At 42.9% G+C, this 15,419-nt stretch overlaps 1 protein-coding gene across 1 annotated transcript; it reads left to right on the top strand.

The window, feature by feature from the left end:
- The first annotated feature begins 1,008 nt into the window (after positions 1–1,008).
- Positions 1,009–10,991, top strand: LOC133561514 (B-cell receptor CD22-like). Its single transcript, XM_061914875.1, has 5 exons — positions 1,009–1,309; positions 1,370–1,630; positions 5,773–5,869; positions 6,950–6,983; positions 10,293–10,991. The coding sequence occupies exons 1-5, from the start codon at positions 1,009–1,011 to the stop codon at positions 10,482–10,484; spliced, it is 885 nt and encodes a 294-aa protein (XP_061770859.1). The 3' UTR covers positions 10,485–10,991.
- Positions 10,992–15,419: the final 4,428 nt, after the last annotated feature.

Below are 15,419 nucleotides of genomic sequence, written 5' to 3'. Positions count from 1 at the left end.
GTTCAAGAAAGACCACTACAAATGAGCAATATTTTGCACTCTTATACAATTTAACAAATCAGAAACTGATGACATAGTGCTGTATTTTACTTCTTAATCTTTTTTTTTTTCAACCAAAAATGCTTTGCTCTGATTAGGGGGTACTTGAATTAAAAAAAAAATTCACAGGGGGTAAATTTTTTGAGAACCACTGCTCTAAAAGCCATAGATGCTATTGTCACATATGCATGCACAGTAGATGGCAGTATTGTCCTGTTTAAGAGTGTTACAACATTGCTGCTTACGGCAGACGAAATGCTTTACGGTGGACGAAAACGTGACTGCTGTTGTTGTGTGTTGTTGCCGCACTGGGAGGACGTTAATGAGACTGCCTAACAATAAACCCACATAAGAAACCGAGAACTCGCCCTCGATCATTCTACAGTTAAAACGTCATTGGGCAGGCACTCTGTTTATATTGTGGGAAAGCGGACGTGAAAACAGGCTGTCGACACGTCACTCGGGTCGGCGTGGAGCTGTAGGGGGCGTGGCCTCAAGCTCCGCCTGAAATTCGGGAGATTTTCGGGAGAAAATTTGTCCCGGGAGGCTTTCCGGAGAGGCGCTGAATTTCGGGAGTCTCCCAGAAAATCCGGGAGAGTTGGCAAGTATGGTTTATATCGGGAAAAAGCGGACGTGACGAAAGGCTGTCCTCACTCATGTCCGCATGGACCTGGAGAGGGCGTGCCTCGTTGTCTGGAAATCGGGAGAAATTCGTGAGAATGGTCGTCCCGGGAGATTTTCGGGAGAGGCACTGAAATTCGGGGGTCTCCCGGAAAATTCGGGAGGGTTGGCAAGTATGATGTACTGTCAAGTGTAGTGGGCACTGGCGCCACCTACAGGGCTGGAGTGGAAGACGTCATGAGCAGTAAAAGGTGTTGAGGAGTGTTTGGCCTGGGTGGAGGTCTGCTGCTGCTGTACTGACTCATGTTTTTGTCTGTGCTCAAAAGAAGAATGTTTGTTCAATACTTCATGGTTGTTCCTCCAGATTTCCTGAAAAGACCCTCAGTGTCCCTGAGTGATACCGGGGACATATTGGAGGGTCGTCCCCTGACACTGACCTGCAACATCGACAACTACAACTACTCCTCAGCAACAGATGATTACTGCTGGTACAAGAAGAAGAATGTGTCTTCAGATGATGAAGTCCTCAGGAAAGGTCGAGAACTGGTCTTCCAGTCCATCAAGTCTTCAGACTCAGCAGAGTATTGGTGTACTGTGGAGAACCAGCAGGGGAAAAACTCATCCGAACCTGTCTTCATTGACGTCCAATGTGAGTACAAGTACGTCTTTGAGTATTGACACTGATGAGGACAAGGTCCTGTCCCCTCAGATCCTCCCAGGTGGTCGTCTTTGTCCGTCAGTCCGTCTCCTGTCATCCTTGAGGGACAGTCGGTGAATCTGACCTGCAGCAGCGATGCTAAACCGGCCGCCAACTACACCTGGTTCAAGGACAACCAAACTCTGACCCAAAATCCACAAGAACTTTACAGTTTCACCTCCATCCGTCCTGAAGATGCCGGAACATTCCACTGCATGTCTGAGAATAAACATGGACACGTCAACTCTTCAACAGTTGTCATAGACGTCCAATGTAAGTACCAAGGTCTGACATGGACGTACAGTACTCAACCGACATGGAGGTCTAGTTTAGGTACCATAGTCCAACATGGATTCCCATTTAGGATAACCAAGTCCAACATGGACAGCCTCAGTCCATAAAAGAGGTCTAGTTTAGGTATTTAAGTCCTACTTCGACGTTCAGTCCAACGTGGAGGTTCTCTGTTCAACATGTAGGTCCAGTTTAGGTACCTAAGACCAACATGCATGTCCTTAGTCCAACGTGGACATCCTAAGTCCAACATGGACGTCGTCAGTCCAACAAGAGTGCTCTTAGTCCATCATTGGCATCTAAAGTTCTACGTGGAAGTTCTAAGTCCAAAATGAACATCCTCAGTTCAACAAGAGCACCCTTAGTCCATCATGGGGGTGCTGAATCCTACATTGGACATCCGAAGTCCAACATAGACGTCCTTTGTCCATCACAGGCATCCTAAGTCCTTCATGGACATCCCTAGTCCGGCATGGATGACCTTTGTCTAAGTCCATCATGATGGATTTAGACATTCTAAGTCCAACATGGACCTCCTAAATCCAACATGGACCTACTAAGTCCAACAGAGAAAGGTCCTAAGTCCAACATGGACCTCCTAAATCCAACATAGACGTTTTAAGTCCAACATGGATGTCCTCAATCCAACATGAACCTCCTATGTCCAACATGGATGTCTTAAGTCCATCATGGACCTCCTGAATCCATCATGGACCTCCTAAGTCCAACAAAGGACATCCATGTTGGACTTACACATCTATGTTGGACTTAGAACATCTATGTTGGACTTAAGAGGTCCATTATGGACTTAGAATGTCTAAGTCCAACATGGACCTCCTGAGTCCATCATGGACCTCCTATATCCAACATAGTTGTATGTCCATGTTGGACATCCAACATCTATGTTGGAGTTTGAATGTCTAAGTCCAACATGGACCACCTGAGTCCATCATGGACCTACTAAGTCCAACATAGACGTTCTAAGTCCAACATGGAAGTCCCAAGTCCAACATGGACCTCCTTAGTCCAACATGGACCTCCTTAGTCCAACATGGACCTCCTAAGTCCAACATGGACCTCCTAAGTCCAACATGGACTTCCTAAATCTAACATAGACGGTCTAAATCCAACATGGACCTCCTAAATCCAACATGGACCTCCTAAATCCAAAATGGACCTCCTAATTCCACCATGGACTTCCTAGATCTAACATGGACCTCCTATGTCCAACATGGACCTCCTAAGTCAAACATGGACTTCCTAAATCCAATATAGACTTTTTAAGTCCAACATGGATGTCCTCAATCCATCATGGACCTCCTAAATCCAACATGTTGGATTTACAACGTCTATATTTGACTTGGAACATTTATGTTGGACTTAAGAGGTCCATGATGGACTTAGACTAAGTCCATCATAGACTTAGAAATTCTATGTTGGATTTAGGAAGTCCATGTTGGAATGAAGAGGTCCACGTTGGACATAAGAGTTCCATGTTGGATTTAGGAGGTTCATAATGCACTTAGGACATCCATGTTGGACTTACAACGTATATGTTGGACTCAGGAGGTCCATGATGGATTTAGGAGGTCCATGATGGACTTAGTCTAAATCCAACATGGACCTACTAAATCCAACATGGACTTCCTAAATCCAACATAGACTCTCTAAATCCAACATGGATGTCCTGAGTCCAACATGAACCTCCTAAGTCCAACATGGACCTCCTCATTCCAACATGGACCTCCTAAGTCCAACAGAGAAATGTTCTACGTCCAACATGGACCTCCTCATTCCAACATGGACCTCCTAAGTCCAACAGAGAAATGTTCTACGTCCAACATGGACCTCCTAAATCCAACATGGATGTCGTCAATCCAACATGGACCTCCTGAGTTCATCATGGACCTCCTAAGTCCATCATGGACCTCCTGAGTTCATCATGGACCTCCTAAGTCCATCATGGACCTCCTAAGTCCAACATAGGACATCCATTTTGGACTTGAAACGTCTATATTTGACTTAGAACATCTATGTTGGACTTCGGAGGTCCATGATGGACTTAGAATGTCTAAGTCCAACATGGACCTCCGAAGTCCAACATGGACTTCCTAAGTCTAACATAGACGGTCTAAATCCAACATGGACCTCCTAAATTCAACATGGACCTCCTAAATCCAAAATGGACCTCCTAATTCCACCATGGACCTCCTAGATCTAACATGGACCTCCTAAATCCAAAATGGACCTCTTAAGTCCCATGTGGACCTCCTATGTCCAACATGGACCTCCTAAATCGAAAATGGACTTCCTAAATCCAATATAGACTTTTTAAGTCCAACATGGATGTCCTCAATCCAACATGGACCTCCTGAGTCCATCATGGACCTCCTAAATCCAAGATGTTGGATTTACAACGTCTATATTTGATTTGGAACATTTATGTTGGACTTAGGAGGTCCAACATGGACTTAGACTAAGTCCATCATAGACTTAGAAAGTCTATGTTGGATTTAGGAAGTCCATGTTGGAATGAAGAGGTCCACGTTGGATTTAAGAGTTCCATGTTTGATTTAGGAGGTTCATAATGCACTTAGGACATCCATGTTGGACTTAGGAGGTCCATCATGGACTCAGGAGGTCCATGATGGACTTAGGAGGTCCATGATGGACTTAGTCTAAGTCCAACATGCACCTACTAAATCCAACATGGATTTCCTGAATCCAACATAGACTCTCTAAATCCACCATGGATGTCCTAAGTCCAACATGAACCTCCTAAGTCCAACATGGACCTCCTCATTCCAACATGGACCTCCTAAGTCCAACAGAGAAATGTTCTACGTCCAACATGGACCTCCTAAATCCAACATGGATGTCGTCAATCCAACATGGACCTCCCAAGTCCAACATGGACCTCCAAAGTCCAAAATGGATGTCTTAAATCCATTATGGACCTCTTGAGTCCATCACCGACCTCCTAAATCCAACATGGATGTCGTCAATCCAACATGGACCTCCCAAGTCCAACATGGACCTCCAAAGTCCAAAATGGATGTCTTAAGTCCATTATGGACCTCTTGAGTCCATCACCGACCTCCTAAGTCCAACATGGATGTCGTCAATCCAACATGGACCTCCCAAGTCCAACATGGACCTCCAAAGTCCAAAATGGATGTCTTAAGTCCATTATGGACCTCTTGAGTCCATCACCGACCTCCTAAGTCCAACATGGATGTCGTCAATCCAACATGGACCTCCCAAGTCCAACATGGACCTCCAAAGTCCAAAATGGATGTCTTCAATCAATCAATCAATGTTTACCGACCTCCTAAGTCCATCATGGACCTCCTAAATCCAACATGGACCTCCCAAGTCCAACATGGACCTCCAAAGTCCAAAATGGATGTCTTAAGTCCATTATGGACCTCTTGAGTCCATCACCGACCTCCTAAGTCCATCATGGACCTCCTAAATCCAACATAGGACATCCATGTTGGACTTAAAACATCTATATTTGACTTAGAACATCTATGTTAGACTTTGGAGGTCCATGATGGACTTAGAATGTCTAAGTCCAACATGGACCTCCTAAGTCCAACATGGACCTCCTAAGTCCACCATGGACCTCCTAACTCCAACATGGATGTCCTAAGTCCAACATGAACCTGCTAAGTCCATCATGGACCTCCATGTTGGACTTAAAACATCTATATTTGACTTAGAACATCTATGTTGGACTTTGGAGGTCCATGATGGACTTAGAATGTCTAAGTCCGACATGGACCTCCAAAGTCCATTATGGACCTCCCGAGTCCATCATGGACCTCCTATGTCCAACATAGATGTCCTAAGTCCAACGTGAACCTGTTAAGTCCATCATGGACCTCCATGTTGGACTTAAAACATATATGTTGGATTTAGAACATCTATGTTGGAATTAGGAGGTCCATGTTGGACTTAGGAGGTCCATGTTGGACTTTGAATGTCCAAGTCCAACACGTGTGTGAGGCCTCCAGCAGCAGCAAGTCCTCAGTCAGCATCCAAGTCCAGGCCTGTAAGTGCTCACTTCCTGGATGCTGGGATTGTTGCCATAGTAACTGGGATGCTGGCCTTCCTCTCAGGTTCCTGGAGTGTCACCGTGGCAACAGCTGGGGGCTCAGTCGCTGGTCTTGTTCTTGTTCTGCTGGTCCTGGTTCTCACCGCTTTCCTGGTGTGGAGGTGAAGACTTTAGTCTCCTGTTCTTGTCCACAATCTTGTTCATACTTCATGTTGTTTATGCTCCTTCTCCTCCTCCATTTTTTTCTCCTTTTCTTCATCTCTTTCTTCTTCATCTCTTTTTCTTCATCTTTCTTCTTCTTTTTCTCCTCCTCCCGCTCCTTCTTCTTCATCTCTTTCTTCTTCTCTTCTTCTTCTTTCCCCCTCCTTTTTCTCCTCCTCATCCTCCTCCTCCTTCTTCTTCTTTTTCTCCTCCTCCTTCTTCTTCCTCTTCCTCCATCTTCTTCTTCTTTTTTTTCCTCATCCTTCTTTTTCTTCTTCTTTTTCTCTTCATATGATTTCACCTCCTCCTCCACCTTCTTCTCCTTCATAATCATTATTTTCCTTCTTCCTTTGCTTCGTCTTCTTCTCATTCTCTTTCTTCTTCTTCTTTATATTCTTCTTTTTCTTCTTCTTCTCTTCCTCCCCCTCCTTCTTCTTCTACCCTCTTCTTCTTTCTTCTCCTAATCTTCTTAATCTGTTTCTCTTCTTCTAATTCTTCCTCTGCTGTATCTTTTTCTCCTTCTCTTTCTTCTTTTTCTTCTCATTGTTCATCTTACTTTTTCCCTTCTTTTTCTTCTCCTTCTTCTTTTCTTCTCCTCGCTCTCCTTTTCTTTTTCTTCTTATTCTTTTCCTCCTTATATCTCCTCTCCTTCTTAACCTTTTTGATCTATTTATGTTCTTCTCATTCTTCCTTTGCTTCATCTTTTTTTCCTTCTCTTTCTTCTTTTTTTATCTTCTTATCCTTCTGCTTGTTCTTCTTCTTCTTCTTCTTCTTCTTCTTTCCACTTTGTCCTTCTTATCCTCCTCTCTCCTCCTTATTCTTCCTCTTTTCTCCTTCTTCTTCTCCATCATTGTCTTTGTCTTCTCTTCCTCCTCCTCCTTCTTTTTCTTCTTCTTCTCCTTTTCCATCTCTTTCTTCTCCTTCTCTTCTTTCTTCTCCTCCTCCTCCTTCTTCTTTTTCTTTTCCTTCTACTTCTCCTCTTCCTTCTCCATCTTCTCCTTCCCATCTCTTTCTTCTCCTCCTTCTCCTCCTCTCTCCAGCAAAAAGAGGGCATCAAAGGAGTCCAGAGCAAAGGTAAAAAAATTCCCACCAACACAGATGTTTGATATGTGATGATGTCACCATGAGAGCTCAGTTCAAACAGATGTTCTTAATGATAAAAATATATAAATAAATACACAATACATTATAATAAATGTACTGTAAATACTCTTACGTTTGAAAAGTATAGTACATGTATTAGTTTTTTCATTTGAAATAAGTAATTTTGTTATTTAGAATGAAATCCATTTTAAAATGTACAATTATTTAATTGAAATTATTTTGGATAATGAATTCCAGTTCCAATGTATGAATCCAATCAAATTATTCTGTACTCCTATTTTAGGTTCATTCATTCATTCAAAATAGTTCTCTTTACTATTTTCATTTAAGGGTTTGGTCATTTTGGGATTTAAAACGAAAGATTTCAATAAACTGTTGCTTATTTTAAATGCGTTATAAAAGTATAAGGTATTTCATTGAAATGTTTTTTAAATAATGTATTACTTTTTGATTGTATTTATTAAATTAAAAATAGTCTCACTTTTTATGCATTTTTCTACGATTTTTATTTCAAAATATTAATTCTAATATAATATTTATTTAATAATTATTTAATTAAAATTATATTTATGTGCTACTTTTTTTTCAGACAATTAGAAAAAACTCTAATTTTCGTATTTATTAATTTAAAAGAACAATACTTACATTTTAAAAATTATATATTTGTGACGAGTTCAGACGCAAAAACATATCTCTATTTTCCATTTTACATCAACAAAATTAAAAAAAAAAAAAATCATTAATGATGTCACAAGAGATGATATTTTAACATAGTTGGTCTCAGTGAGAGTCTGCACACAAAACAAATGCATTTCTCTTCTTAACTATTTGAGATCACATGTTGCTCGTCCCCTTTAAAAGGATGAGAGCTTGCCCCGATTTTTGACACTCACCTTGACCCTAACCCTTGTAATAAATATAATTCATTAGAGCTTGTCATTATGAGGTCTGTAGTTTCATGACCACTCTATCTGGAAGTCATCTAACACCCTCCTGGCGCTTATTCGGACTTTATCAATGACTTATCTGAGTTTGTTGCTGATCCAGTGACGCATTCAGATGATATACTTGCCATGAACGAATAGTCGAACCTCAGATTCAGGAGGAACAGCTTGGTTTTTGTCCTGGTCGTGGCACTGTGGACCAGCTCTATACTCTCGGCAGGGTCCTTGAGGGTGCATGGAGGTTTGCCCAACCGGTGTACATGTGCTTTGTGGACTTGGAGAAGGCCTTCGACCGTGTCCCTTGGGAAATCCTGTGGGGAATGCTCAGAGAGTATGGGGTATCGGACTGACTGATAGTGGCACTCCGCTCCCTGTACGATCAGTATCAGAGGTTGGTCCGCACTGCAGTGAGTCGGACCCGTATCCAGTGAGGGTTGGACTCCGCCAAAGCTGCCTATTGTCACTGATTCTGTTCATAACTTTTATGGACAGAATTTCTAGGCACAGTCAGGGCGTGGAGGGGATCCGGTTGGGTGGCTGCAGGATGAGTTCTCTGCTTTTTGAAGATGATCCGGCCAGGATCTTCAGCTCTCAGTGAATCGGTTCGCAGCTGAGCGTAAAGCGATTGGGATGAGAATAAGCACCTCTAAGTCTGAGTCTATGGTTCTCCTCCGGAAAAGGCTGGAGGGCCATGTCCGGGTTGGAGAGGGGACCCTGCCGCATGTGGATGAGTTCCAGTACCTCGGAGTCTTGTTCACGAGTGAGGGAAGAGTGGATCGTGAGATCAACAGGCGGATCGATGCGGCGCCTTCAGTAATGCGGACACTTTATCGATCCGATGTGGTGAAGAAAGAGCTGAGCGGAAAGGTCGACAGGCGCATCTGTGCGGCGTCTTCAGTAATGCGGGGACGCCCTCTCCATCCGTTGTGGTGAAGAAGGAGCTGAGCCGGAAGGCAAAGCTCTCAATTTACCGGTGGATCTACGTTCCCATCCTCACCTATGGTCATGAGCTTTGGGTTATGACCGAAAGGACTAGATCAAGGGTACAAGCGGCCGAAATGAGTTTCCTCTGCCGGGTGGATGGGCTCTCCCTGAGAGATAGGGTGAGAAACTCTGCCATCCGAGAGGAGCTCAAAGTAAAGCCGCTGCTCCTCCACATGGAGAGGAGCCAAATGAGGCGGTTCAAGCATCTGGTCAGGATGCCACCCGAACGCCTCCCATGTTCCTGGTCTTGTAGTCTTCACTACTTATATGCTACTGCTAGGCAACATCACGCAAATACGGAGTTAGCTTTCAATGTTCACTGTCACCACTCTTCGGGCACACCCATTGACATCTTTGCGTAGCTGACAGGATAGGCCTGGAAGGAGATACATGACTATCTTTTGGTTTTCCTGGTGGCCTGGACTCCCACATTAGGGCAAGGAAAAACTCACACCCAGTGGGACGTCGGTGACAGTGACAATGATGACTATGAAAAACCTTGGAGAGAACCGCATATGTGGGCAAAGCCCCCACGCCCCCCAACGGGACCGAAAGCGACGGATGTCGAGCGCGTCTAATATGATATTGTGAAAGTCCAATCCATAGTGGATCTAACATAACGGTGGATCCAATATAGTAGCGAGAGTCCCGTCCATAGTGGAGCCAGCAGGAGACCATCCCGAGCGGAGGCGGATCAGCAGCGCAGAGACGTCCCCAACCGATACACAAATGAGCGGTCCATTCTGGGTCCCGACTCTGGACGAACGGTCCATCCTGGGTCCTGACTCTGGACAGCCAATACTTCATCAACTGCCACTGGACCTGTGTCCCCCTCCGTCCCCCGTCCACAAGGGAGAGGGGGACAGAGGAGAAAAAGAAAAGAAACGGCAGATCAACTGGTCTAAAAAGGGGGTCTATTTAAAGGCTAGAGTATGCAAATGAATTTTAAGATGAGACTTAAATGCTTCTACTGAGGTATCATCTCGAACTGTTACCGGGAGGGCATACCAGAGTACTGGAGCCCGAATGGAAAACGATCTATAGCCCGCAGACTTTTTTTGGGCTCTGGGAATCACTAATAAGCCGGAGTCCTTTGAACGCAGATTTCTTGTACCTGTACCCACTCGACATCCATAGCAGCCGATCACCCCAGAAAGTGGGGTCCCTACATCTGCGATCCCTTCTAAAGGTGTTCTTCTTTCTCCCCATCTGGTGTTTTATGGGTTTTTCCTGGGTTTGAACCAGGAGGGGTGTCATTGTGAGTCTGTGAAGCCCTTTGAGACACTTGTGGTTAAGAACTAAATAAGTCAAATCGCATCCATTGTTTGACGTACGTCTTTAACTCCCACAGTCCAGCGCGGGTGCAGATTGTGGCGAGGCTTCAACCCGGGAACAGAAAGAAGTCGTTTATTCCCAAGTCCACTTCACCACATCCAGCCAAGGTCCGGTCTACGGCAACATCACGCCATCTATGCCCCGCAGCAGACACGTGGTGGAGGAGATGGAAGACGGCGTGGAGTACGCCACAGTCCAAAGAGCGTGAGAGCGGGATGAGCTCCTTTCACTTTCATTTTGCTCGTCCCAGACGTGGGACGAAGTCTACAACGAAAGGAAGTATTCGATGCGTGAAGATTTTGCGGTCATGTGACCACATCACCTTCTCATTGGGGCTCATCCAGGCCTTGATTGTCACCGCAGCGTCAATAATTGTATGTTAGCCCCTCCCCTTTCTCACAATCATCAATATGACTGTGATCTATTTCTTATCTTATTCAATGATTGCACCAACATTCATCTCTTTTATCACCAAGATCCATCCCGGTCTTGCGCGGGTCTACAATCTTTGCTCCATTCTGTTAATGAGCTTTGAATGAAGACAGACTTTGTGTCCCAGCTTTTAAACACACAGGATGTTCAATTAGGAACACTTTCTTAAAGGGACAGGACTCATTTGTGTGTTTCCTGGACACATAAACACTCTGTGAGTCATGATGCTAGTAGAGATGGGAGATGAGGCAATATACAGTTTATGTATATAATATATGGTCGACACTACAGTGATTTGATCATTAATTTTTACAATCCCCCGCCCCCCAAAAAAAAAAAAAAAAAGTATATATATATATATATATAATTTTTTCGGGGGATTGTAAAAAATATTGACCTAATCACTGTAGTTTGACCATATATTATATACCGGTATGTGGTATCTATGTGTATATATATAATATATATATATATATATATATATATATATATATATATATATACACACACACATATATATACATATATATATATATATACATATATATATATATACATCCATCCATCCATCCATTTTCTACCGCTTATTCCTTTTGGGGTTGCGGGGGGCTATCTCAGCTACAATCGGGCGGAAGGCGGTGTACAACCTGGACAAGTCGCCACCTCATCGCAGGGCCGACACAGGTAGACAGACAACATTCACACTCACATTCACACACTAGGGCCAATTTAGTGTTGCCAATCAACCTATCCCCAGGTGCATGTCTTTGGAAGTGGGAGGAAGCCGGAGTACCCGGAGGGAACCCACGCATTCACGGGGAGAACATGCAAACTCCACACAGAAAGATCCCGAGCCTGGATTTGAACCCAGGACTGCAGGAACTTTGTATTGTGAGGCAGACGTATATATATATATATATATATATATATATATATATATATATATATATATATATATATATATATACAGTATATGTATGTGTGTATACATATACATACATATATACACACATATACATATATACACACATATACATATACATATATATTATATATATCTATATATATATATATATATATATATATATATATATATATATATACACAGTATATCCATCCATTTTCTACCGCTTATTCCCTTTCGGGGTCGCGGGTGGCGCTGGCGCCTATCTCAGCTACCATCGGGCGGAAAGCGGGGTACACCCTGGACAAGTATACTGTATATACATATACAGTATATATACATATATATATATATATATATATATATATATATATATATATATATATATACGTGTATATATGTATGTATATATGTATATATGAAGAGTTCATATGCAAAAAACGATAAACGCCATTTTGATCAAGTTTAGCCCAGCCTCGGTAATATATAGTCCGCCACCTCTATTGTGGTATACCATAATCGATTTGTTTGCAAATGCGGACAAATGCCGCTTTTAACGTCATTTAGTTCAGCGATTTATTGCAACGGCCGATAAGCGCCATGGATCATCTACCACAAACGCCGATATATCCGTTCGCCCAACCAGCGCTGCAGTACGGGATCACGGACTCACTCAGTGTTGTTATCCACGCATGAATAACCTGGAAGCTTCTCCTGTGAACACAGCGAAAAAAACTGACGTGTTGAAGTTATTATTTGATGTTGGCGCTAGCACGCGTGTCCGTGAGTTTTACACCGCTGCGTTAAACGATGTTGTCGAGCATGGAGCTAATGTCGATAGCGATGACGAGTGAGCTGTTATCTGCGCAGGAGTGTTTTTGATAGGCAAACCAGGTTGAGCATTTGTGCTTGTTTTATTAATAAAACATCGTCTTCATTGCAACACTGTTTTTTTTTGTTGTTTTTTCATTTTGTGCTGAAAAGCACGAGGTAAATATGTGAGGTCACAGTTCCTAAAAAAGCATGTCCGGTTAGCAAGTACGAAAAAAACAATGTTCGCAGGGATCGAAACTGTTCAATAATGAAGTAAAGAAATGTGAACAGTTGTTACGTTGAAATGTGGCTTTCGATAAATTTCACGTTCTGTTTTTCTCTCTATCTTTATCTTGAATGTTATGCGAAATAACGACCGCAAAGAAAACGATTTTTTTTTTTGCGACATATCATAATTTGGATATATCTGCTTTTGACGTAAAACCCAGTGGGCAGGGAGAATTCACATCCAGTGGGACGCCAGTGACAATGCTGACTATGAGAAACCTTGGAGAGGACCTCAGATGTGGGCAACTCCCCCTCTCTAGGGGACCGAAAGCAATGGATGTCGAGCGGGTCTAACATGATACTGTGAAAGTTCAATCCATAGTGGCTCCAACACAGCCGCGAAAGTTCAGTTCAAAGCGGATCCAAGACAGCAGCGAAAGTCCCGTCCACAGGAGACCATCTCAAGCGGAGGCGGGTCAGCAGCGTAGAGATGTCCCCAATCGATACAGGCGAGCGGTCCATCCTGGGTCTCGACTCTGGACAGCCAGTACTTCATCCATGGTTATCGGACCGGAACCCCTCCACAAGGGAGGGGGGGACATAGGAGAAAGAAAAGAAGCGGCAGATCAACTAGTCTAAAAAGGAGGTCTATTTAAAGGCTAGAGTATACAGATGAGTTTTAAGGTGAGACTTAAATGCCTCTACTGAGGTGGCTTCTCGAACTGTTACCGGGAGGGCATTCCAGAGTACTGGAGCCCGAACGGAAAACGCTCTATAGCCCGCAGACTTTTTTTGGGCTCTAAGAATCACTAATAAGCCGGAGTCTTTTGAACGCAGATTTCTTGCCGGGACATATGGTACAATACAATCGGCAAGATAGGCTGGAGCTAGACCGTGTAGTATTTTATACGTAAGTAGTAAAACCTTAAAGTCACATCTTAAGTGCACAGGAAGCCAGTGCAGGTGAGCCAGTACAGGCGTAATACGATCAAACTTTCTTGTTCTTGTCAAAAGTCAAACATTCTTACTTGAAAGCCATTCATTACATCAGCATTTCTTAAAAGTTGAGGCTTACATGACTTGCTTATGTTGATATTCAATAAACCACTGCACGCTTGTACATGTACCGACAACACCAGCAGGCAGAAAAATCATTAATATACAGAATCGGTCAAAATGGATTTATCTGCTTTTGCATATGAACTCTTCATATACATACAGATGAGATAGTACTTTATTTATTCCGTCAGGAAAATGACAATTTTCAGCACAATCCCATTCAAGATCAGACAAACATTACAGGGGGACAGAACAGGATGGCTGACGGGTCTGCCGGCTTCCAGCGCCCCTTACAGAAAAGATGAGATACAGGTAAACAAGGGGGGTGGGGGAATGGGAGAAAAAAAATAGAAGATAAAAATAAAATAAAAAAATCGATCTTAGCCTGGGCCCTGGAGAGGGGGTGCAGACTGAGGCCAAGGGAAAACATATATATACATATATACACACATATACATACATATATATATATATATATATATAATACTAATTTTACATGTTATCCTCATTACTTCCTGTTTATTTGTCATTAATGTTTTTATTCGGCAAAGGAGACAACAGCTATGATGAATACCTTTTAGCAATTTGAGGGGGTTTTTTGTTTTTTGGTTTTGCAAAAGACGGATCAGCATCAGCAAGAGAATAATTGCGTTATTCGAAATGTTAAAACCATGAACACCATTTCTCTTCTTTTTACACTTATATGACGTTAGAATGTGACAACCAACATTCTTGCAGATGATTTCTAGTATTCCCATTGGGGAAAATAGTTTTGCAATATGAACAAATATATTGGAAGGTAAATCCGAGTCACGAAGACACCGTACGTCCTCAATTGCATTAGAACAGCTTCTGAGAAATAAACTGTAGTTTTGTATTAATTTCACATCCTCCCTTTTTATTGTCGGCGTATAATAATGTTTTGGCAATGTACCAAGAAGATATATTTTGCTTGTTACCAAATTTCTCCTTTAATAAAATGTTGCCTTTCATGTGTCCATGGTGCAAGTTTATGTATTTACAGCTCTTCTCAAGTTCTTTGGTGTGTCCTTTAGTATGCGGCTCCAGGAAGTCTACGTAGACGGTCTTCCGTTTAACTCAATACTCAAATTCCTTCATTTTTGTATTTTTTGTCAGGTTTGAACACTAATAACATTTATTAAACAGACAAGAAGCAAGGATCATGCAGAGACAGAGTTCAATTTGGCTCAATGACGTGTTTTGGTCTGTACTCTAGTTACAGATCCAAACTACGCTCTAAAAGTCAAGCCCGCTCGCTTCTTCTATTTATTTGGGAGGTCCCTGTTCCATGTGAAGTGAATTATATTTATATAGCGCTTTTCTCTAGTGACTCCAAGCGCTTTACATAGTGAAACCCAATACCTAAGTTACATTTAAACCAGTGTGGGTGGCACTGGGAGCAGGTGGGTAAAGTGTCTTGCCCAAGGACACAACGGCAGTGACTAGGATGGGGGAAGCGGGAATCGAACCTGCAACCCTCAAGTTGCTGGCACGGCCGCTCTACCAACCGTACGTCACTGAAGGAAGGTGGTAATCTCGACAACTCCAGTTAGACACAATAAATAATCGTACAAAAATGCAAATGTGTTGACGCTGGTGATATCGCCTTGTCTCTGCTCTGTCTGCGTCACGGCGGTGTTCGGCCTTGGCCATCAGCAGGCCGGTCCGGACACAACACTGATATGA

Source organism: Nerophis ophidion, linkage group LG01 (genome assembly GCF_033978795.1).
Source record: "Nerophis ophidion isolate RoL-2023_Sa linkage group LG01, RoL_Noph_v1.0, whole genome shotgun sequence".
In the NCBI taxonomy this organism is placed as follows: Eukaryota; Metazoa; Chordata; class Actinopteri; order Syngnathiformes; family Syngnathidae; genus Nerophis; species Nerophis ophidion.
Note: the sequence above shows the minus strand (reverse complement) of the source record. Positions and strands in the feature narration are given on the sequence as shown.